This window comes from Pomacea canaliculata, linkage group LG4, assembly GCF_003073045.1.
Source record: "Pomacea canaliculata isolate SZHN2017 linkage group LG4, ASM307304v1, whole genome shotgun sequence".
Lineage (NCBI taxonomy): Eukaryota > Metazoa > Mollusca > Gastropoda > Architaenioglossa > Ampullariidae > Pomacea > Pomacea canaliculata.
The window spans coordinates 10,043,454-10,068,937 of record NC_037593.1 but is presented as its reverse complement, the minus strand read 5'-3'; the positions used below and the strand labels follow the sequence as shown (position 1 = coordinate 10,068,937).

The following is a 25,484-nucleotide window of genomic DNA, read 5'->3' as shown; positions in this document are numbered from 1 at the left end:
GCAAAGTCAAGTTAACAGTACATTGTTCCTTCTAATGCTAATATTCAAATGATTTCAGCAACAAGACATATTAGGGTAAAAAAGGACATAAGCAAAAGGCAAATTTCTCAAAGTAGTGTACAACTTTGCATAAGCATAATTCATCTGCTCAAAGAATGGCAGGATATCAAAACAACTTCTGAAATTTTCATTGTAACCTTTATTGTCAGTGAAGAAAAGTAGGGATAACCCTAGCAGCACAAAATGCTGAAAACATGTGGGACCTGTGTTTTTGACATTCTGTGCTGTTAGGAAAAGAATACTGTTGAAAAACCTTCATTCATTTACATGCTGCTGCTTAGAATTCGTAATTATCACTCATCTTCCTTACTGTCCACACAAAAGGGATGAGGTGAGAAATAAACCTACTTCAAATCTATTAACTCTATGCTAACGCATACAGTCTTATTTCTTACGCAGGTCAATGACTACAGTCTTTTCCAAGTACATACAGCACCAGTTTGTGAAAAGACCAGTTTTATTTGAAACTGCTGATTCTGAAAAAAATCTTTTTGATGAAATGCAGACAACTGTCTCACTCATACACACACACACTACATGGAGAATGATGCCCAATACATAAGCAGATAATGAAAAATGATGATCCATGCACAAATAGATTTTGAAGAATCCCTTTAGAGATCACATTTCTGAGAAAATACATGGCATCTTATACTGCCAATGATTAGAGAAATGTAGTGAACTTCTGAAACGCTTTTTTTAATTTGAACTCTAAATTTCTTAGTGAAGAAGCTTGGACAGCATGAGACTAGTGTAGCTACTGTAAATTTTCTTAAGTGCTAAAGACACCAATTAATCACAATGTGTGATCAATACTCAAAACAACTGGAAACTTACTTCCTGAAAACTTGACACAGCTCAACATCACAGTGAACATCTCAGGCACAACCAACAGCTTTTCTGACTTTTATGTCAGAATGTTTCTTTTGACAATCCCTTCATCTTTGCCAATTAAAAGCAAAACATAAAAAAACCAACACATTTTACCTATGTTTTGTGTATTGCCAACATCAAAACACTGATGTGAGCAAAGTGGATGCTCAGGCTGACAGATAGCATGCAGGTGCAAGGGGAACAATAGTGGTCACTTCTTATACTGGACAAAATACCACCAGCACAAACAGCCCGGAAGAGTTTTTGTGGTTTGCAATCTTTTGCTTTTATTTAAAAACAATGTTGAGTCACACACACTAAGTATACTAGCTAGGCCAAAAACTGCACCTTCTAGTCAAATACAAACAATATAAAGGCTACAAAAAAATCATGATCAATCTTGCTTTTTTTTAAAAAGTGGATTTGATGTCAAAGACTAGGGCATGCTGTGCATTGGCTGTAAAACATCAACTAAGAACTTGCACACCAAGAAAGATTTTTGCGTTTTACCCTCAGAGCAGAACACAATGGGAATGTATGAGAATCTTCAGGGATGTCACGTTAATGACTAGATGGAATCACGTTATCTTGGTGCTCTTGTGCATGGGAATCATAAAAGGTAATTTCATGCAAGACAGGCTACATTGATATGCTTACTAATAATTCGTGTCACTTTTATCAAGTGTGTCAAAAGGACAGCTCAGCCATCTTAACTGATAATTCAACACATAACCATCAAATATGAAGACACTGTAGTGCTTACATCTTGTCACAAAGTGAACACAATTTATACAGCCATACTGCAAAAATGGATTTTCTCCCTAGTTTTTCTATTTCCTCACATACATGTGTGTATAAAGCTTAACAACAAGTCCTTTCCCCCTCCCCCTACCAAAAATACAAAAAAAAAAGAGGGGTTTCATCAGCTGCACGGTCTGGGAAGTGTCTAATTTCTTCCTACGTCTACAGTATGCACCATTTGACAGTGTGACAAAAAATATCCTCGTCCATCTTCTCCACAAACATCATGTGCTTGAACACAATGTCTCTAACTGTTCTTGATATTCTGTGTACAGACGTTGCCATCGGAGGTTTGTTCCAACAACTGGCAGGACTTGTCGGAGAAACTCTCGTTTGTTTTGTCCCTACATGAAAAGAACAAATAAAGTATTCATAAATATATTTCATATATAAATAAAATTGCATCAAGCAATGTGTTTTTGAGAATTATCCTAAAAGCAGAATCATCAATGACTGAATGATCTATCTGTTATTCACGTGTCTTTATACCTGTCTGCTATGTGGACTGCAGAATGAGGTTTACAATGTATGTATATACAACCCTTTCACGTGCAGTACACAGTCTACCACAACCTACACCATTCTGTTATGTTGTCTGCTTATTCTGACTTCACACCAACTACTGTGAAGCGCCTTGAGCTTTCCCCGATAGGCAGGGAGAGGGTGCTATATAAGCCAACTTTTACTTTACTAGAACTGTGGTGTGGATAGGAGCATTTACATCCTTGTTTACAGTTCTTCAACCAGATTAAGCAAACTGGGAGCAAATATAGACTACATATCTTTCATCCTGCCATATGGCATTCTATAGTTACAGGTAGTCCTCGACTTACGACGGTGATCTGTTCTTACGCGGCGTTGTAAACCGAATTTCGACGTAAGTCGGATCATACGTTCATACAGTACTGTACCATAATAACAGTACAGTACTGCAAACACTTTGCCTATCCAAACACCTATCCTAACACAGTACCCTACATAACTATCAGTAAACATAAGTACAGTAAAGTATTGTGCAGTACAGTACACTTTGTTATCACTGTCGCTTTCATAGGAGCAGATCCTTTCACATGTTCAAGGAAGCGATCTTTATCCTTGATAATCGTAGCAACAGTCGAACGACTAAGTCCTAATGACCTGCCAATTTCTGTTGTTGTATCCCCCTTCTCAGATTGCCTTATGACTTCTGCCACATGTGGAATGAGGCGCACGTACAGTTCGACTTACAACGCTAAACCTTGTAAGTCGGAATGAGCGTCGTAACCACGAAACGACGTAACTCGAGACCATAGTAACCCGACGAATACCTGTATAACATTTGCATGTTCTGTTGCGTGCACCTCTGTATGGGGTTTTATTATTATTCTGTGTTTTTATACTTTTCTTGTCAAGCACTTTGAGTAAACCCATGTTGGTGGATAATGCGCTTAACTTTATTATTGTTATTATTAAACATTTATAAATCCCATATTACTTAGAAGCGTATATTTCAAGGAGCAAGTAGATCTTTGTTAATGATTTAACCTAATCCCATCAAAAACAAAGCTGGGCATAATGACAGCTAAACACATGATAAAGGAGGAAAGAAAATTTAAGGATACAGTGGTTTGCTCTTGACATCAGCATCATCTTGAGTAAATATTGCTTAAAAAAACCAATTACATCCTAAGACACACAGATTAGGATAATATACTGACTAGTATGGTTGGCTGCCAGCCATTAGAACCAGAAGTGCGCGCATACACTGGTCCTAGAAGGTCATCACACACAGCACGCAGCTTTCCTTCTAAGCCTGTTCAAGCACAGAACATTTTGATAAAAAAAAACAAAAACAAAAAAAAAACAACAAATGAAAGGGATCTTTATGCAAATCAAAACTAGTCTGCATTTCTCAACCCATCTTCCCACACCCTCCACAAAATTTCTTGCCACAAGACTGCAAATTGTGGTTTGTGCTGCACGTGGATGCTAACCTTTAGCCTGGAGCACAGTCCACTAAACATTTTATCACATCACCTTCTGTCATTTGTGAACCGCCTTGAGCTTCTCTATAGGGCAGGATAAGGCACTATACAAGTGAGCTTTTATTATTATTATCAAGACAGCTGAAAAAGCTCAGCACTTTGTAGTATGAAAATAGATGCTGTCCGCTGTCAGGACCAGTAGGAGAAATTACTTTTATCACAATCAGGCTGCTTACCTTCTTGTGCAAGGTAACGTATGTATGTTTCCAGCCAAAAGCAGTACTCAGAGGCAGACTTGAGGGCAAGACTAGACGCCAGCTGGTTTTCAAGATGGCTGACTGTTGACATCTGCTGCATACTGGCATCCGACTGGAATATTCGACCTGCCTGCTGGTTAGAGCTGTAGGTGACCAAAGTGACAATAAATAATTGTATCAACATAAAACAGACATGCTGTCTTATCAGCAAAGGATTCTTTCATATTCATCTAAATTCACCAAGCTATTACATGTACTTGGGGTGAGTGTGGTCATGTGCTTTTGTGTACAGGATAGGAACATAGATTTATGAAAAGTAACTTTTCAGTAATTGCAGGCCAGAGGACTTGAGTTGTGAATAAAAATCTCAAGAATTTTTTTTTTCTTGAAGTAGCTACTAAACAATAATTTTTGGGGAACTACTTGCCTGCCTCCCCCTTGCACAGAAGCCAAGGGCCCTGAGGCTCGTCCTTTTGAAGGACTACAGCGATGATGATCTGAACAAACGTGAAGGTAATCATCTCTGTCATTTACCAGCATCCTGCAAAATCACAAAGATGCTTCTTTAATATCGAACACAAAAGATGTCATGCTTTAAATGCTCTCTCACACTCACACATTGTATGCACATATAAAACATTATATATAGCATTAGTCTGAGCACCCACAAAATTAAAACTCTTGCATTATTACAAGCTATGAATAGAATGCCAGAAAATGAATGGAATCTCACCAGCTTCCAATTTCTGGGGCAAAGATAAATGACCTGCCTGAAGAAATGGTCAAAAGAGGAACCCCTTCATTTGTCAGTGCTGCCCGAATGACCCGTTCTGACACTGCAAACAGATGTATGGTTAGTTTTAGTTTATTCCTTGTTGCTCCTTTGAGGAGCATAAGGCTGCAACAACACCTCACAGTGGACCCGGTTTTGGGCAGCCCCTTTCAGTTGGGCCAGATGTATGGTTAGTTTGCATTAATCTGAAAAAAGGATGCGGTTGAAACTGGTGCACTTTTCACAAGAAGGATTAATGACACTGGCACTTCTAACACAGAGGAGGAAAGATTAATTATATGAGCACAACAGACTCACCTGTCATAATGGCTGACAGAGTCTGGCCCTGAATCACTCCACATACTGAACGACTATTCCTGCATAAAGATAAACAATGCCAGGAATAGTTCTTACACAAAATTTCACATATGTGTCTGTGGTTAGGACATCATACCAACGTAATTTTTATTCAGAGGTTGAGATGTGCACAGATCAAAGATGACCCTTTGAAATAATGAAAAAAAATCTGCAATATTGTTTTATGTTTTTTCTGAAAGCTATTTACCAAAGTCTGGTGACCATGATGACCAGTTCTTATTTCTGCTTTTTTCTTTGAGTGTGGCTCTTTTGTCAACTTCTACAGAATCTAATGGCTAGAGTGGTGAAACTTGTTTTGTATTAGTGATAACAACTACACCTCACTGAATGGGAAGATCCTTTCAAGCCAAAAGGGGTTACAGGATCTTTCTTCAGTTACTGATTAAGTTCTGCTTTTAGATGTTCAAAAGATGAACAATTCTTACCATACATAGAGGTACCCTTGAGAGATGACAGCCATGATATAACACCCTGTACACTTCAGAACTGACACCTGGGACCCCAGAACCAGGGGAGGCCACAGACGCCTTCCACCAACTCCAAAGATTGTAAGCGTCTTGTCTTCACATGCCACACAAGTTACTTGTCTGCATATAACAAATTTATCAAAAATGTGAACACCATGAATGATCGTACCATAGCAACACTAAAAAAGCAATATGACATGTACATGGATTGGGATGAAAAAAAAAATTATCTGTGAATGTTACATCACACTGATCTACACTAATCTGTAATTAAGATCACATTCGACACATTTATATACCGCTTTGCAAATAGACCAAAAAATAAATAAATATTTTATATTTAGAGCTTGGATAATGAGTAAGGTACAAATATAAGTCAGTAGCTGCAATATTCTATAAACTCTTTCTTGTGTCTGAGACAGTCTTGTCTTTACGACTTCAAAATCAATCTTGTGTTGGAAGATGATTGTTGCTGTCCTGCTTCAGTTATCAAAACCACAAGTTTCTTGCCTTGAGCCAGCCACAGCAATCACTGGTGATGTCAGCAGCTGCTCCCAAAGTACCTTGCCAGAACTCACACACCGAACCCGGTGCATTTGCCTGGTGCCTATTGACAGTTTGTTCTCAACCTCGACTGTTGTGCAGTTGTCTGACCCCATCTGTCCCTCAATCTGAGTAAAGATAAAATCCATTGGAACATGAGAGGTAATTAACTACAGTAAACAAACACAATTTCATACTTGTCAATGGTTATATTTCTTTTCTTTTTCTCATGAAATGTATGCTTTATTTCTAGTGCCATTTTGAAGGAAAAATAAAACATTACAAATATTCCCTTACCAAATGTACAGATGACTTTTGGATTGTTGGAACACTCAATTGCAAATCTTGTGAGGTCAGAACTGGTCGAGTTCTTTCAGGTTCAGCTAGTACCTAGATTACATAGCACAAGTTGAAATATTGCACAGCAAGTATTGTCTGATAAATAATATGTAAATTTTTTATTATTATAATATGAAATAGACTAAAACTAACATTTTGTCAGATAAGTAAACTTCATTTGTTGAAATCTATTGTCTTCTCTCCTTGCTAAGAGCTGGCAATTTTTATTTGCATCATTTCATCACTATTATTAATCCCCAAAAAATGAGTTTCCTGGCTTTCCCAAGCTTTTCGTGCATTGCATTATTGAATTATTGACTTTATATCTAAAGAAAAAAACCCAGCTGATTGCCGTAATGTAATCTGGTTTTTTGTGCATGTATATCAAGTACACTCCAATAAAACCCTAAACTGTGCCCCTTTCTGATCCAAACCAAAAATAGATGGAAAATAGACACTTTGTCGCATTGAAAAAACGGTTAAATGTGAAACAGAACAATCATTACTGGCAAAGGATGTGACACCATGGCTGCCATCTGAGTCTCTCTCTCAGATTTTCTTGGCCGTCCAACTTTCCCATGTCTCCTCTTGAGACTGAGATTTCCTTTCAGCTTTTCCCGGTCCTTATCTTTGGTTTTATCAAGGTCAGGATCCTTGTCTCGCTCCTTCTCCTTTTCCTTCACTCGCTCTTTGTCATTCTGAGATTCCTGCCTGTGGAGAAATAGGAAAAGCTGGAAGGAATGACTGTGCAGATCACAAATGCTTTATTAGTAGGAGAGGTTAGTATAATATGCAGACAGTTTTGAAGACACATTTTATGCTGACACTTTAAGAGATCAAACAGTGAAGTTGGATAGCTACGAATTTCTATATATGCATGCAATCCACCTTTTTTTTTTTGTACACATGCATTCATCTGTGCACACATGCTAGCATGCTCTTATCTGGTGCATGTCTTTAAAAACACTGTAAGATACCTGGACACTGGTGTGCTGGTGACTGGCCTTACTGGTGTCTTGTCAACATCCATTGGAGTCTGAAGCAGTAATAACAGCTATGAATATACAATGACCTGTTATTCTTTTTTGTTCACTCCCACCCTGTTTAATCCCTTATAGAGCATCCCACGTTATCTTTCACTCAAATACTCGCTTAAGTTTAGTTTTAGAGAAATGTCTTAAACTGTGAAGAAAAGATATAAAAATCCCGAATAAAACTTATGATCTTGCCAAAGATTTGATTTTTAAACTAAAAACTCAGTGACACCATTGATTTATGAATAGGTTTTTTTGCCAACTTTTCTCTAATGAATCAAAATAATGAAAATGACTCTTACATGAAGTGGAATAAAAGGAGTTGTTGCCCCTGGTTCTGTGATGCAAGTCTTTGTCTCGGATACTGCTGTGGGCTGATGCATTATGGTATTTACCAGATGATGAGGTGGGGAGGCTAGGGAATGTGACTGAGATGAATTGGAAGACACATTTAGGCCAGGCTGAGTGACCCGATCTTGTCGTTCGGTAATTATTTTACTTGTTTCTTTGGAGGAATTAAATGCAATGGACTTGTTTGTAAAAGGGGCAGGGATCCCAGCATCCCTGCAACAGAATGGCAGCCATTAGATGCAAACCCTTTCGTGTCCTTTTTTTCAAGTTTTCATTTTCCATATCACAATAATTTAAGGCAAAATGTATCCACAAAAATAAATGATCATTCCAAAGACAGCTTTAGGGTACCTGCTTACATTATGCTGCTCTTCTTCCACTCATTATAAATCAAAATGCCCATAAGGATAAAATCCAATAGTAATAGAATTTACATAGCAATTAATAGCATAGACTGACCCAATGTCTGGCTGTGGTGCAAGAAAAATTGGAGTGATCCTGCGCTTGCCATCTGGAGTTCTGGTTTCAATCTGTTTATCACGAGGCTGTTAAGAAGAATTGAAAACTACGATGTCTAACAGTTTCTCAGGATTATCAAGTTTAAAATACTTTTCTATTATCTCAGTAATGGTCATGATGTTAATTCCATATTTAGAAAGCCAATACTCTAGTTCCGATTTTATATCAATTCATGTTCTCTGCAAATTATGTCCTTGACTTTTTATTGCTTTAAAATTAATTCTGAATATTTTATTTAGGAATATTTGCTATACAGTATTTACTAACAAAATGTTTTATAAGGAACTTTTCTTTTACCTGTCTCATAGTGAGCATAATTTTACTAAGTGATGCTCACCTTGAAAGGCTGGTCACCAGTTGCCACAACAGCTGAAAGAGCTTTAGGTGGGACAGAGCTGCCACTCATTGAGTTCTCCCGCTCTCTGTGCTGTTGCTGCTCTTGCTGAAGGTTCAGGACAGCTGCTGATTCTATAATGTGGCTAGAAGCATTTGTTGCCTTGCTAGCTAGAACACTTTTCCCATAGATTTTTTCCAGAAGAGCTTGCTGCATAACAACAATAAATATTATATATTAATTACTAAAAACTTAATTTAAGATTTTTAAGATTTAAATTAAAAAGGTATTGAGTGTTAGTATACACAGAACAATGTTCAAAATAAATCAGAATCAAGGCAAGATCTTAATCAAGGCCTATCACTAGTCTTAACATGAGATGGCATTGGGTTCAACCTTTTACCGTAAATGGTGAGCCTCAACAAGCTAAAAATGGTAAACACAATAGCAAGACACAAGCAATTAAGTGATATTTCAGGAAAGCATTGCCAACACTCTTATGCATGCCTTGAGTCTAATCTAGTCCAATTAAGTCTATTTAAACCAAGTCTTGCCAGTACAGTATTTCTTTCAAACAGCTCGCTCATGTGTGGCAAATCTTTGGAAATTTATTTCAACCATGTTTCATAGATATAGCAAGTCTCTTTCAACCATGTCACATGTATGACCTTTTTCAAACATGATTGATACTGTACATGTTGATCTGATACCATAGATTATCTAATCCATCTTGACAAGTTCATGCTTGGATAAGAAAGCAAATGTGAGTAAAGTTCTTGTGAACAGTCATTCTGCATGTCACTGGAGCTAGAAGAAAGAGTACAATTTGAACGTGAGTTGCAGTTCAGTATGACCTCTTTTATTTTTAGTAAAAACTACTAGATAGCTGAAAACTGCCTGATGCGATCGTTGAAAATTTCAAGTACATTTTAATCTTACCATAATTTTAAAATCCTGTGTCTATGCAGTTGTTCTTAGTGGAGTGACATTCAATTTTCAGTTTAATGGGCAAAATAGTTCCATGTGCATGACAGATTAAACTTTCAACTACTACATTAAGTAGCATTTAGAACCGTTTCTGGAAAGGTTTCTACCAGCTGGTTTGGTAGGTGTTTTTGTATCATCACTTTAAAATAGTCTCTGAACTGGGCATATAAAAACTGCTTAGACTGCAAGAAGAGGTGACTGTCACTATGAGGTGAAAAAATGAAAACAATTCTAAAGTAAATTCTCTATATTTGAGATTTACCACACTATCTGTTACTTTATCATGTCCTCTGGTAAAGCCAGTGAAGAAATACAGTGGAACCTCGGTTAACGAACTTAATCCGTTCTGGAAAGCTGTTCGTTAACCGAAATGTTCGTTATCCGAAACACTTTTTTCCATAAGAAATAAAGGAAATAGATTTAATTGGTTCCCAGCCCCTGTTGACTCGCTATTTGAAAGTTACAGGCTGTATATATATATAGGTATTTGTTTTAATGAGAACAGTTATAATGCAATATAAATGGAGTTAAATAAACATAAAAACATTAACGAAAGCATTTAAACAGAAAACTTGCCGTTTTGACGGCGTGGGTGGAAACAGGTGTGGGGAGGAAGGGATGGAATTACTGCTTTGAATCCCCTCTCCATGAGCACACGTGACATTATAAAATCGGGGAGACTTCCCTTTTCTGTAGCTTTGAGGTTGAAGAAAAAAAGTTGTCCAGTGTCTGCTTCTTCTGCCTTTTTTTGTAAAACTCTTCGGTAAGACGACATCACATATCCGACAGACGCATGCCACCTTCATACTTTGAAATCATTTCCTTTTTCAATTCATTTGTTGGCCGCGTCCTTGTCATTACCTCACTACTATTAATTGCTCTTAATCTTCTTTGGAGCCATGATTGAGGATTATCTTATTAAAATAAAGCACAAAAATCACTAAATAAGAAGGATGCGCACAGGTAAGGAACGACTGATCGTAACTGTCTCGAGCGCGAATGATGACATGCTGGTCGGTCACGTGTGGTTCACGTGGCTGTTCGTTATCCGAAATTTTGTTCGCTATCGGAGACAAATTTTTAACGAAATTTTTGTTCGTTATCCGAAATTTTGTTCGCTATCCGAGACAAATTTTTAGCGAAATTTTTGTTCGTTAACCGAAAAATTCGCTATCCGAGGCGTTCGCTAACCGAGGTTCCACTGTACCTCTAAATCTTAATGCACACACACAGACATACACAAAAGGAGCCAAGATAGAGGAGATAAAACACACACATATATTACACAAAAGATACCTGATCATCTTTAAACATTGGCATTCCAATCTCAGACTGGTCAAAGCCAAGGTAAGCCACAGTGCCATCTAGAGAGCAACACATCAGCTCCAGACCTGAGCTGCTCCTGTTCCAGGTAATCAAACCAGTTAATTATTTGACACATTACAGCTAAAACCAATGCATTGATAAATAATTTAACCCATTACACAAAATAACCTCATCAAAAACACTGTGTACAAAATAAATAACAGGGTTCTGAGTTCAAAATGTATACACACATATTATGTGCTCCCATATATGACCATATTCAAGTCTACAAACCCTTTAATTTTCCTCAGAAAATTTTCAACTTACCAAGAAATATCCAATATTGACTTCTCAAAAAGATCATGAAGAACAACTAAAGGTCGTTTGAGTGCTGTCAGCTGGAAAAAGCAAATCAAATGTGAAATGATTAAAAATATAGGATTCTATCAAAGTAATTAACACTTTTAACACCATGGATGCAAGTTTAAAAAAAAGTTGAGGGAGAAAGCTGAAATATATTTCTCTTCTGCTCCTGTAATTAACATTATTCTGGACAAATCTGTTAGCAGGACCCTGGTTGTGCCACTAATTATTTAAAATTTACCTGTGGAAAACCATCCCTAAAAATCTCTTCAAGTTATTCGTTAAAGAAATACTCATGTCAGCTAGGAACTATTGTTATCAACTCACCCATATGGAGAGTGACCTATCCTTACTGCCAATAGCACAGCAAGAGTACTGTTGTTGCTGAAAGAGAGTTTTAACAACCAATAAGTTATCAAAGTTCTGAATGACCTTGGAAACTGGAAATACCATTTCAAAACAATGTTGATGTCTATGAACACTTACCAACACAAAAAAAAAAAAAAGAAAAAAAAAAAACCAACATTCAACCATATAATAAAAACTGCTGTCTGCAAACAGATAACACTATGAGGAAAAAAAAGAATGCCCCCCCCCAAAAAAAAAAATACAGGAAAAAATCATTCCAGTAGCCACTAATTTATATAAAAAAAATTGAACATAATTTTCAAAACAGAAAAACATACTTAAAACCCTTTCAAAAACCATATTGCAAAACTTTACCACACAATGGAGGAGAACAATTATTTACTTACTTTCTCCGATGTTCTTTTGATTTGCTTTGACAAGATCTTAGGGTTGAATTTCTGAAAAAAAAAATGTTATTGTAGAAAAAGCAACACAAAATATAGCTTCTACCATAAGCAAACAGATGATCTGATTTAGTTTGGTTCAAATCTGTCTGATGAATTTAATCACCCCTTATTCCTTTGCTCATCAACAGCATGAAGATGATATGCATCTGTATCTGGACCTACTTTGGATTAGTTAAGAATGACGAGGTACATTGAACCATTATAATTAAAACCTGGATCATTTGTATGTCGGGCCATTTTATACATACAGCACGAGATTCAAAAATTTGTAAAATATCATGTGCCATAATCTTTTTCAAAATTCATTTTATGCATTGTCAGATTTTCTCAATTTCAAAACTATCTGTAGATTACAAGAACATATGGAAAAAAAAAATGCAAAAATTAGATAACAAAAAAAAAAGAGAGAAGAAACTAGAGGACAACTTGAAAGAAATAATCACAGCAGTAAGAAGTTTATTGTTCAAGTCTTGCACTTAGAAAAAATCATCACATCCAAACAGGTGTTGGAATACCCACAACAACGGTGATGGCTTTACGATGACCAACGAAGTCAAGGCTGGTTCCCCATCCGTTGCGTTCCACAATCTGTGCTGTAGGACCTCGATTATTCATGGCATGTGCAGATACAATGTGGTTGCCATCTGGTGACCAGTTCAGTCTTAGGACATGTGTCGTTCCCCCACACTGCATATACATCAAGACAGAAACTATTATCAACAGAATAAGGTAAAAAATAATGGTACTGTTTAACTTTCCATCTTTCAGTAGGCAGAGGCAGCTAAAATTTCAAACCATCTTCAAATTTTCAACAGAGCAATGAAAGCAATATTTTTTTTATTGATTTTAATTTAATTAATTTTCATTTTAATTAACTGCCCAAGAAAGTTTTCAAATATATTCATATCAGTGCATATACAAGCTTACAAAAAATCTCATCTATTAAGTCTTATTATTGTTATGCAGAAAGCATACTTGCATACTTTCAGTCCAGCCCTGTTTATTAATAATTTATCAAAACAAAAATAAAAATAAACGAAACAAAATGTAATTAACAACACAAACCTCTTCAAAGCAAGAAGTTATACTGGACTCTTCCTTCCAATCAGATGTCCGCCATACTTTCAAGGATTTGTCGTCAGACTGTTAAATAATATACAAAAATAAAGCTAATGTGATTTTGTAAAAAAAGAAGTATTTAAATCCAATTTAAGCTCATAAATTTACTGATGACAGAGAAGAAAAAACCAGCCACTTTCCACTATATTTTAAAAATAATTTGATCTGGCAGAATTTTTTAAATATACAACAGAAAAAAACCCCACTAAATACATTTGCCTATGTGAATACACATAAATATGTGCACACACAACTATTTTTATTTATAAAACAGAATGCAACACAAATACTGAAGTGATTCTCATTGTCATTTTGACAACAAACTACTAGTTCTCATTTTAAAGCATTTATATGCCTATGATGTTTATCACAAATACAAACATAGTAAAGACATCAATGTATTCATTAACGATACCTTACCTGAGATGCCAGGTATTTTCCAACTGGGTCCCATGTGACTCCCTTGACAAGACCAGAATGACCTTTTAGGATGGCTACTTGGTCTGCAACAATTTAACCCATAGAGAGCTACTCCAAAGTGAAAATCTCTGTAGTTTTAAAGGCTATTTCACTTTAGTTTGATACAATATACTACAACTAGCATAAACTGTTTCTGAGAATAAAAATATTCACTAGAATCAACAATTGTCAATAAAAAAAGGTATTTTAAAAATAAAGATAATGTCTTAGGTCATATACCATACCCTTTGTGAAGTAGAGACAATAATCAAAAGAAAGATCTTTTGTATCTCAAGGGGTTTTGTAGATATGTGCCATCAAACATGGTACTCCCTAGAAAACTTTTTAAAAAAGTAAAGGGGGGGGGGGATGGAAGCACCCATCTCTTTGCTTAGTATTAAGATCACTTCACATTCTCATTCTTCATGAACTTAAAGTGAATTCAATTCTACTCAGTTTGATTGTTAAATCATATCATTACTCAAGATTTAAATCTGAATGACAACTATTTCATTTGCCTTTGTGTGTCATTTTGCTACTAACATTAAGAGACATCAGCAAAATAAGCTACTAAAGCACATGACTATGAGTAAGAATTCTGCACTACAGGCAGTTCTTCTAAAACTGCTGTTCATTTACACTCTGTTAAAGCAAAGCTTAAGATTTGACTGAAAAGAAAATTGCACAATGTGACTGGGTAGAGGCTGCAAATGATGCTAAAGATTTTGACAGCACACTGTAAGTGCTTTATGCTGGCAGGTAACAGGAAAACTAGCAACAAAATCCTCACTGCGCACACTAAACATTCTTGTGCTGGCAAACAGAAATAGATCTCATGGCAATATCTAGCTCTTGTTCTTTGATTCCTCTTTGTGATTTCTGTATTTGATTTTATTCTTCGTTTAGTACTGTTGTTAATTCTTTGATAGCTCATGTGTTATTTGTTTTCCTGTCCCTCATATGCTGTCTATGTTTCGTTCTTGTTCTTAAGCGCATGCTCCTTAGGAGTGTCAGCATGCGCTTTACAAAATTTTGCATTTATTATTATTTATTATTATTAGCTGCAAATTGTTTCTGCGCAAGAAAGAAGAAAAATCACCTGGAAACTTTAGTGCATTCCAAATGACAATTGAATTGTCCACACTGCAAGAAGCCAGCCACACATCCTGGGGTGACCATGCTAAGTCCAGCACATCTGCCCAAGTATTATTTTAATACATTAGCAATTTTCAACACAAATATTACACAAAAATGCTTCACAACTTTGTCATATTGTAATATAAAAACAGAAAACATGGCAACAACAATATGACTCAGATGTCTTGATAATACAGAGCTGGAGCCAGGAATAAATTTTTATCTATATATATATTAGATTTATCTTGATTAACAGAAAATGAATAAATCAGTAAATGAGAAAAAAATAACAATTATAAAAAGATCTGATCCAAGGACATGGACATTCTGATTTTAAGAATGACATGAAATTTTCGAATTCTTATTCATATGCAAAACACATTTATTTACAAATTTTTTAATCTTAGCATACAATTTAAATTCAGTATAGTAAATGTACCTCCAGAATGACCTCTCAGGGTGGCTAAAGCTCGCCACTGTTCAACAATGGTGACACTACAACCGAATGATTTTCCTGAACCAAGTCCGCTGAGGGAGAAAAAAACTGAGAATGAATGATACTGCCTGTTTTGATTGCAAAAAATTATTGTTATCCTAAAAACATGAATTTTTCTGGAGTCATGGCAAAGGATAAAAACAAAGTGCTTCCTGCACTGTCACAAGTTTGACAAAACGTGCTGTAAATATTTGATGGCTAGCATGACATCAATGAAGTATAAATCAATTTAGAGAAGCCAGTTCAGCTTTTTTTTCCCACTTAAGTCTCAGCATATTTTAGTTCAACATCAAACAAAGCGATGGTAATATTCAATACAGAATCATGATAAAGTGACTGAGCACCACTGGTCATCAACTATTCAGTGTAGTTTATGAACAATGATAATAATAATTATGAGAATTTATATAGCGCTTTTCCAATGATTTACTCAAAGTGCTTTACAGAAATGACAAACAGACTGAGTCACCCACAGCCATCCACCATATGTACATATAACAGATATGCTCACTTCTATAACAAACACCCACTCATACACAAAGTAAATTACAGGCACACTTCCCTAGAAATTAGTGATATGATAGCATGACTACAAGTTGAAAGCTTTACAACTTACCGACTTGTTTGCCAGATCATGACCAACTTATCATCTCCACCTGATGCCAGAAATTTACCATTTCCTGACCAACGGACACAGTTCACACATCCTGCACATGAAGTACATCTTACGGTCAACTGAGATGTCCCCTCAACAAAATGTTACTCATCTAAACCTGACTGTTTATTAAACTCTATTATCTTGGCATCAAAAATGCCAACTAGTATGAATATACTTTTTTATAAAGTAGTGACTGCTCTCCGACAGCAAGCACAAAAAAAAAATAAAAACTCAAATTGATTGAAAGCATATTTACAACAATCTGTAACAGAGCTTAAAAAAGTAAAATTGACCTTGAAGGGTGGGATCTCATTAACAGTACAGAAATTGTATTACGCACAACTTTAGAAAAAATTCTAAAACATATATACACACACTATTTTTTTTTAGATTAATGTGACCACTATTTCTCAGAAAAACTGTATGCTACACAAATTTTAAAATCACATGAAGTACATCTGGAATAAATGCAAGTCCTCTATACACTACTTAAAAAAAAAAATTATCCTCTGCACTTAACATGCAAACTTAATATGTCCAAATACAAAATTCAAAGGAAAAAGATTAGCAGTGCACACACGAACTTGTATTACTGGACTGCTGGCAGACAATTTTTTTCCAGTTAACTACTAAAAACAAGGCATGCCTGTACAAATCTTCCGGTTTATTCATATTTCAGTTTAACTACTAAAACGAGGCATGAGACTACAAAGCTTCCGGTTTAGTCACATTCATTGTTTAGGCTCGGCGAGACTAACAGCAGAGAACTTGCAAGAGGCTAAGCGTTGGTCTTGGCAGACAGACAGCAATCCACCTATACACGTCCATGGTTCACTAATGAATACAGTGACAAAATACGAATAAAATTCAAAGTGAATTGTAAAGCACATAAGCGCTCAGATGTTATCAAAGCATTAAGCTACAATAAAAAAGATTTAATACCAAGGTGGTTATCCATCTGGCAGAGGATCCTTGGTGTGGAGAGGTCTGCTTCCTCTTTTTCATCTCTGATTGGTCCCATGTTCCATATCACAACCTTGCCACAATCTTCTCCTGAAATGATCAAAGAGTTTTTTAAATTTATGATCAACAAGAATGAAACATTACACATTGCAGTATATTATTAACAGTATTGGAAGAAACTCTATTAACTCAATATAAAACCAAGATTACTATTTTTTTATTAGCTAGATCAGGGGGTGGGCAAAGCACACCCCAGGGATATCTTTGGCCTGTCCTGTTAGTCAAAATGATGTGAACTTTTTTTATAATTTTGTTAATAATCTACCAAAAACCTCCCATGTAAAATTTAAGCACTAATTATAAACCTGGTAACCGACAACATTTAACTAAATTCAGCTTTGTGTAGGGGCTGCAACTCCAAGATAGGTGAACACAGCTATAATGTCACTTCTGACCATAAATAAAATCAATAAATTAATGAGATTGGGGTGAACTGACTTTGCACTACAAACTCTGAAGGTCATGTTTAAACTGAAGAAATTGAAGTAACCTTGTAAATGTATGCTTAAGGATTGTTACATTGTCCTCTAAAGCTAACAGCAATTTCCTAAATAATAAAAATACTCAAGTTTTACCTTGTCCTCCAGTCGCGACTCTTGAGCCATCTGGGTGGATATCAACAGAGAAAATTGGTTTGTCTGCAAATATAAGCCATTAATAAATATTAAAATAAAATTAAAATGTTGTAACAAATGACAATGGTGTTAAAAGAACTTAACCGGTTACACACATGATTAAGTGGTAAAAAAAAAAAAAACCGCTTGTCGTCAGGCATTCTCTCTCTAGGCGATACACACCTTTAGAGACATGCATTCGCAGTTTGTAGTTGCGTTGTGTCTAACTGCATGCGTGCGAGTAGCCAGAAGATCGTTACCATACTGACCTGAGTGGGTCAATCATATTATGATCCTCATGCATGTTGAACTGCTTATCATGGTAAAATAACAGAGTGTAATTTATTTTATGTGGTATATCTCGCCAATTATGATATTTTCCTACACACAGTCGATTGATGTGCAAATCTGTGTCGACTTGAGAAATTCCCAACGTTGCAACAGAAATTTAACGTTTTTTGGAAAGCGATTCTGGGCATAAATGCATAGGAATGAACGCTCACCGTCGTTTGTAACCCACTCAGGCTTTAAAAGTCTCATTCTTAATGTGCTATATGTGCTTGATTGGCGTTAAAACGTGAGCACACAGCAGATTCGTGCTCTTTTTTCTGCAGCAGCAACCCCCCATGCAAGTCCAACAATAAACACGACTTGTACGGCGGAAGCGATAGATTCATGGCGCGGGCTCGACTAGCCAAAGGTCAAGGTTAGGGCTAGGGTTCACCGGTCTACAAGAGTTGCTTCTCTTTACACGGAGTTCTCTGTGGCTGTGACCTGTGACCCGTACATCACAGTCGAAGCTCCAAAGAAAGAAAAGAACAAAATATGAAAAAATAAAGAATAATAACAACGCAGAAATGAACTAGTAAATAAAAACAAAAACTAAGCATTTCATTATGCAGGACAATTTTGCGGGGAAGGGGAAAACAATCTGTCGACTGTGACAGCTGAAAAAAATTGGTCTTACAATTATTATATATGATGTCGAAAGGACAGAAGCACGGAAATTCAAATATTGGGATCCGTTAAAAGAAATCGAATGTCTCCCCCAACCCACAAGGAAGGTAGGAGCAGAAAAAAAAAATAATTTATGCTCATCTTCTGACACCAAACTTCTTCGAGAGCCACTAAGACATGCAAAGACGTATGGACAGAGGTACGTCTGTCTCCTACCATGCCCCCTCAACTTGGAACGGATTACCCGTCAAACTGCCTCGTTTTAGTAGTTAATCTGAAATGTGAATAAACCTGAAGCTTTGTAACACCTGCCTCGTTTTAGCAGTTAACTGGAAAATCGTCTGCCAGCAGTCCAGTAATACAAGTTCTTGCTGGAACGCAACTTCCGCGATAGGTGACGGGTCACTGTATTATTAATAAAACTAAGCAATATCGTTTGTTTGATTTTGTCCGTGGATTTGAAGGTTCAATTGCTCTTCATTATTATAAAATGATGATAGCAGCAACAACAACAACAACAACAACACAACAACAACAACAACAACAACAACAACAACAACAACAAAAGCTTTATTGTGTTAGGTGGGATCAGCCCAGATTTTCGTCTCTATAATCATGCTTTTTCAGCACATGATCACTCGACGATTTGTGGAAAAAAATATACATAGAAAGAACATCTTAATATTTTTTAGATTTTTTTATGCTTTGCTATTTACGATGACAAAAAATGCAAAAGTATTATTTTGTATGCCCCAATGGTTGAGTAGTCAAAATAAATAAATAAACAGTGTTCAATGGGAAAGTGTGTGTGTGTGTGGATCTCATTCTGTCCTTGCCACCCACCCACTCGCATCACCCCTACCACTACACAGCTTCCTTTTCTTTCTCTATAATAAATAGGACGGTACACAGCTATTTTCTACTACCTATACCCGCGACAGCATAAAATGCATCTGAGTGATAATGCGGTAAAGTAACGCAAGTTCACGAACTGAGTGATGATACAAAAGACCTCGAATAATGCCTCGGAGACAAAGTCAGTTAGGGGCTCAGTAAGGCTGTGTGAGAGGTAAGAACCTTGGTTTAAACTCTATCTTTAGAAGCATAATTAAAAGATATTTTTATAAGAATGGTATTTTTAAACAGTGGTATTTTTCCGCTGAATTTACTTAGCAGTTGCTCAGGCGGTCATAAAAGATATTGTTGAAAAAGTTCTTGGTAATTATTAAAGTTGTCCTAAAACTCTTATGATGTCAAAAGTTGAAAATAAAGTTTTACAAGAAATGTTTTTGGCGCTATTTATAGTTTTACTTGCAGTAAGAATAGTTGTACTTCATGCAGCGAATCAAATTCAGATGGAATTGATGGAAACATTATTAAGATTACCCCTGTCCACTGCTGGCGGCCCGAGTATGACCATCAAGTGGTTTTAAAAAAATCGTTAAGGTTTCCTGCATTGCAGTATCTTTCTTATATGCTGGACAGTAAAAGCTAAATTATTGCAGACACTGCTTCATGCTCCTCATTTGCTGTTCTAAAATATCAGCACTGTCCATAACAAGACCTAACATTGTTCCGTTGGAGTTCCAGGACGAGCACAAACAAACATGCAACAGGTTCGAGCATCAGTAGCCTCACGCTGCCTTGGCGCCGCCCACACAACATGGCGGTCGGAATCTCGATGTCACTCTGGTCAGCGGTTTTTATCAAGCATTTACTGTCAACGCTTTTCTCCAGGCTGTTACGCCCAAAAAGCAGAATCTCTTGCACTCAGGACTGGTAGAGAGTTCATCTTTTATGGCGAGTTAAAGAAGAAGATCTTTACCGCTGCTTGTCCTCTGGCCACACGTAGTCTTCTGAGTTTACAGTGTCTTGGGGGACCCCCGGCTCAAAGTCATCCTTTTATTTTGATGAAGGGCTTCAATAGTGTCTTCTTTCAACAAGTATCATACCGATCGACTCAGTCGTTGGATGTCAAAGGACAAACCAGCAGCTCCACTGGCCAACGTGAACCCAACGTCGTTGTGAACTTTGACGACCACAGACTGGCCTTCAGCAACAAGACAACACTGGAGATTGTGAGGGCTTTGGGTGTCCTTTGGTTTTGCTCCTTCGAGTGGTTGGCGGATAACTCGTTGAAGGTTGGTGAAACACGCTCCTTGTACAAATACCCATCAACTTTTTGAATACCATTATTGGCAGATACACCGTTGGCAGTATTCAACGGACCCTATAAAATATTCGTGTTTATTTTAACGCAACTTGTCAACTCCGTTGATGGCATTCCTTTTGACTCAACCCAGCCATTCGTTTGTTTCGGAATTTTAGAAGTATCATTTCTTATTTCATTTATATTTGTTTACTCGCTTGTTTGTAGTATTACGTCCAGCATCCACTTTAACGCACACTTTCGCATATGAACAACTTATATTACATCAGTGAGTAACGTCTTTGTTAACGCCTCCTTGTTTAACAGTCAGTGACGCTCATTTATGTCGTAAGTTGTAAAGGATATATCATGAAGCAAATGTATCTTCAGACATTTTGTTGATGTTCCAGTCTTCCTATCAACATTTCCGTTATTAGGATAGAGTCTTTTCCCATGCGAAGTCCCTATTACTAAGATGGCTTAGGTTCGTCCATAAGACGTTGCCCGAAAAATGTGCATGAGTGTTACTCAAAAACTCAAGTATGTTTCACGTCGAAATTTCTCACCTTCTACGAGAATTGCTGCATTTGACCATCTGCCTCTTAGCTGATGAAGATGGTCGAGAAAGTGCTGGGCCGGCGGTTGGGCGACTGGCTGTTGAAGAAGACGGTGTACGGGCAGTTCGTGGCTGGGGACAACTCACGTGACGTCATGGCGGCAGTTAGCAAACTACGGGCAGTGCACGTTGGACCTCTTCTTGCTGCTCCCATGGAGGATGATGTTCACGTGGGCTATGAGTGGGTAACTGTGGGTCTCTACAGGACGGCTTATAGTATGGTGATATATCTGTTAATTTCTTGAACAGCAAAGCTACTTACAGGATGGCGATATGTGTCTGTATAAATGTCAAGAAGATGAGGGCGGCACTTGTAATTTATGCATAGCCACACCGTATGTCCAGCTATCATTTAAGTTGCCAGGAATAACAGTTTCAGTCATGGGTTGGTCACGGACTATGGTTTGTGTACGTTTGTCTGGAACATATATGTGTACATACTTTCTTAGGCAGAAAAAAATAGCGATGTACCTCTTCCACACAGATTAAGCGAGACAACTTTTGTAATTTTAGGATGTACCTATGTGTGTGTGTAAGAGAGAGCGTATGTGTGTTAGAGAGAAAGAGAAAGTGTTGCGTGTGTGAGAGTGAGAGTTGTGTGTTTGTGTGAACTGAAGTATCTGTTGATGTTGTCTTATCTATCTTACTCTGCATTACATCTGGCTTCTATAAGAGCATTACGAAGTATCAATGGGCTGACTGAACAATTTTCTTGGTTTCACTGATCTTCTTAAGGACTGCTGAAAATCTGTTCGACGAAAACCTGTCCACCATCTTGGAAAGCATGGCGATGTCACGTGATATGGACCCCACCTATCCCATGATTCAAATGAGGATCACGGCCCTCATGCCAGGAAATCTATGCGTATGTCAATCAGCAAACGGTTTAAAAAGTTTTTCAATTAAATGAATAGATATGATGTTATAACTTTCAGTTTTCTATCTAATTATCTGGTCTCTCTTTGTCTTTTTATTGTTGCTGCTGTAGGGAATTTAGAGATCATTAGAATACGTGGATTCAATCCCTTAGTGAACACTGTGAAAGATTCATTTGACTGGCGATTCCTGCAGGCGTTTCTCAGCGAAAAGTGTCCAGAACCATCTAACAGGCCGTCCTTGGTGGAATCCCTTGCCGCAGTCCTCAGCGGCAAAAAACTAGAGGTTACTGAGGTCAGTCATTTTTAGAGATAACTCTTAAACAGTTTGACTATTTACCGTATATACCGTTTATGTTAGAAACACTTTATTGAAGATTGGGGGTGGGGAGGTCAGTGTTTTATAGAAACGCTGTGACAGCAGTCGAATACTTTTCAGGATAGATTTCAATATTCCAGATTTCTGTCACACCATTAAGTCACAGAAAATTGCATGAATACAATGCTTTTCAATTCCTTATCAGCTTCTTGAGCCCCTCAAATTTACCTTTGATAAAATCTATCGTCTTCCAGATCTTCGGAGAGAAATTTCCAGAAGCCATGGAGTGCCAGCTGGAGAAGGGCCTTCAGCGGATAGCACGGGTCTGTGAGGTGAGAATCCACCTGTCTAAACTGCTGCTAACAGCATCCTCATAATACAAGTGAGCTGGCTGTGAGTTCTGCAGTCTTTCTTCTTCCTGTGAATTATTTTATTATTTATATAAATGTCTTTGTTGTTCTTTTGCTAGTTTCCAAAACACCCAGCTTTAATAAAGTTTTGTTGAGGAAAAAGAAACACAGGCCTGCTAGGTAATTTTATTTGACATTCATTAAATGAGTTAAGTGAATGTTACTAACTTTTGTATTTGTTGTTTTTATCATACACATATACTTTTCAATACCCGGAATTCTGACTAAATCGAGGATAAAAAGAAGCTCATCTAAAAACAAAGATAGCTATGAGTAAGAAAAAACTCCCGCTGTACTTCATGTGGTCGTGTGCAGTTTCCTCCCCTCTCTTTCCATAAGGACCTCCCGTGTGATTCAACACTTTTTTTCAATACTGTAGGTTAGGGTAATCTATGTAACACAGAGAGAGAAAGAAAGAGAGTTCTTGCGCATCTTGAGATGAACTTTGCTTAAGTGAATGTTTGCTGGCGCTCTCGTTGGAAGTGGTAAACATCTGAGTCATTATGTGTAATGCGGGGAAGACTGCAAGCCTGATGTACACACAGAGTTGTGTTGTTGTTTGCTGTATTCAGGCAGCTGTTGCTGACAGAGTCATGGTTATGGTGGACGCTGAATACACGTACCTGAACCCTGCACTCAACCTGGCTACCCTCGCCATGATGCTCAGATGCAACGCTGGAAACAGGCGTCCTCTCATCTTCTACACCTATCAGAATTATCTCAAAGTCAGCAACCTTCTACAATTACTTATTAAACTGCAGATCCACAATTCAATTTTACAGTCACACATCTAAGTGAGCCTTTTTCATCTAAGCGTGGTCTTTTGCTCAGCCATGATTGGCAAAGGAGAGAACTTCCACCAGAGGTGTTCATTCGTTTTTTATATTATGGGAGATTCCGGTGAACTAAATATTGTTAAGTTGAGGAATAAGCCGCGTAAATGATAATAGTAGATGGACGTTCTTTATCATAACGCCGAACTGTTTGCCAATAATTTTTTTTGGCTCGTCGTCAGGGCACCAGAGAAGTGCTGCTTCGCGACCTGCAGTTCGTCGAGTCACGTGACGTGGGCTTTGGTGCCAAGGTGGTGCGCGGAGCTTACATGTACAAAGAGCGACGCCTGGCGGCCGAGGAGGGTCGCCGTGACCCGGTGTACGACACCTACCATGCCACTTCCGCCGCATACAACCAGGCCGTGGCGCTGCTGCTAGAGAAAGTGGCTCAGCGGCCAAACAAATATAGACTCATCGTTGCCTCCCACAACGAGGAGTCGGTTCTCCTGGCCATTAAACGGTTTGTAGTGGGTGCGATGCGGTTATCGTGATAATTAATCAGTCATTAAGGTATAACATTTAAGTCTGGGAATAAATTTATGACTTCAAGGCCGTAAATAAAAATGCTCATTCCTTTCACAGGTCAGCAGACTCTTATTCTGGTATGCTTATTCAAATACGTTTCTCTTCAATCTTTTCTGATCAAAATTCTAACACTGTTAATCAAAGTATTTATTGTTACAGTTTTATTTGTTGACGTGCTCACAGAAACACTGTTTTGCTTTCTGGAGTGCAGTGTTATTATCATTGTTTTGTTCGTATGACGAACCAAGAAATTTAATTTTATGCTTTTGAGCTAGTTGAGGCTTAATGACCAAAGGGTTGTAATATGTGTGTGTGTGTTTCTTGGATCAGAATGCAAGAGCTGGGTATCAGTCCTAACGCCGGATCGGTATTCTTCGGTCAGTTGTACGGAATGGCCGATCACATGTCAACTAATCTCGGTAAGAACAATACACGGATGCAACAATACAACAATACATGCTTATTGATAATGATCCAACATTCAACGTCTTCTCCTCTCTTTCTCTCCAGGTGTGGCCGGTTTCCTGGCCAGGAAGTCTATAGCTTACGGCCCTGTTCAGGTGACCCTGCCTTATCTGTGCCGTCGTTTTCAAGAAAACAAAGCAGTGTTTGCTGGAGCCAGGAGGGAGAGAACTTTGTTGACTGCAGCCTTGAAAGACCGCTTACTCGGGAGAAAATAGTTCAGTAACGACATTCACAATCTTCGGTCAGTGCTGGTTAGGAAGGTGAGAAGAGCCTAAAAGGTGGGCCAGAGAAGAAACCTCATTACAAGTGGTGCAGAAACCAAAGTCCCTATAAAGACATCTTTTCATTGGATTAAAATCCTGGAGACTAGCCACCACATTAGTCAATACAGTTCTGAGTTTTTTCCTCAATCATCAAGTAAATGCAGTTTTCCAACCATGAATATCCCACTGAACTTGAAGAATTAGGTTTCTTGTAATAAGAACTTTTAAAGCGGCACTAAAGTACGACCAAGAGAAGAGGAACCTTTAAAAACCTTTTTATAGTAATCAGTAAAAACATGTTCACTAGAAGCAGCATGGAACGGCGTACAACTACTGAAAGTCGCTGAAATCGTATTAAAATATTTCCCAATGTCGCATCTGTGAGCTTGTTTCCTCGTTTGATA

General features: G+C 37.5%; 2 protein-coding genes across 2 annotated transcripts; one reads left to right on the top strand and one right to left on the bottom strand.

The window, feature by feature from the left end:
• Positions 1-179: 179 nt before the first annotated feature.
• Positions 180-18,380, bottom strand: LOC112562443 (protein HIRA-like). Its single transcript, XM_025235723.1, has 27 exons — positions 18,172-18,380; positions 17,630-17,692; positions 16,974-17,084; positions 15,990-16,080; positions 15,317-15,405; positions 14,840-14,935; positions 13,702-13,784; positions 13,228-13,305; positions 12,682-12,849; positions 12,103-12,153; positions 11,675-11,731; positions 11,312-11,382; positions 10,976-11,081; positions 8,696-8,902; positions 8,299-8,384; positions 7,791-8,052; positions 7,432-7,490; positions 6,961-7,165; positions 6,413-6,505; positions 6,083-6,243; positions 5,531-5,692; positions 5,046-5,104; positions 4,689-4,791; positions 4,383-4,496; positions 3,935-4,098; positions 3,432-3,526; positions 180-2,078 (listed from the first exon to the last, which is right to left on the bottom strand). The coding sequence occupies exons 1-27, from the start codon at positions 18,206-18,208 to the stop codon at positions 1,959-1,961; spliced, it is 2,991 nt and encodes a 996-aa protein (XP_025091508.1). The 5' UTR covers positions 18,209-18,380; the 3' UTR covers positions 180-1,958.
• Positions 18,381-19,549: 1,169 nt separating this feature from the next.
• Positions 19,550-25,454, top strand: LOC112562444 (hydroxyproline dehydrogenase-like). The gene is made up of 10 exons (XM_025235724.1): positions 19,550-19,694; positions 20,187-20,766; positions 21,381-21,571; positions 22,126-22,255; positions 22,462-22,560; positions 22,839-22,916; positions 23,567-23,719; positions 24,010-24,287; positions 24,683-24,771; positions 24,863-25,454. Exons 2-10 carry the CDS (start codon positions 20,233-20,235, stop codon positions 25,030-25,032), a joined length of 1,722 nt encoding a protein of 573 aa, XP_025091509.1. The 5' UTR covers positions 19,550-19,694; positions 20,187-20,232; the 3' UTR covers positions 25,033-25,454.
• The last annotated feature ends 30 nt before the right edge of the window (positions 25,455-25,484 follow it).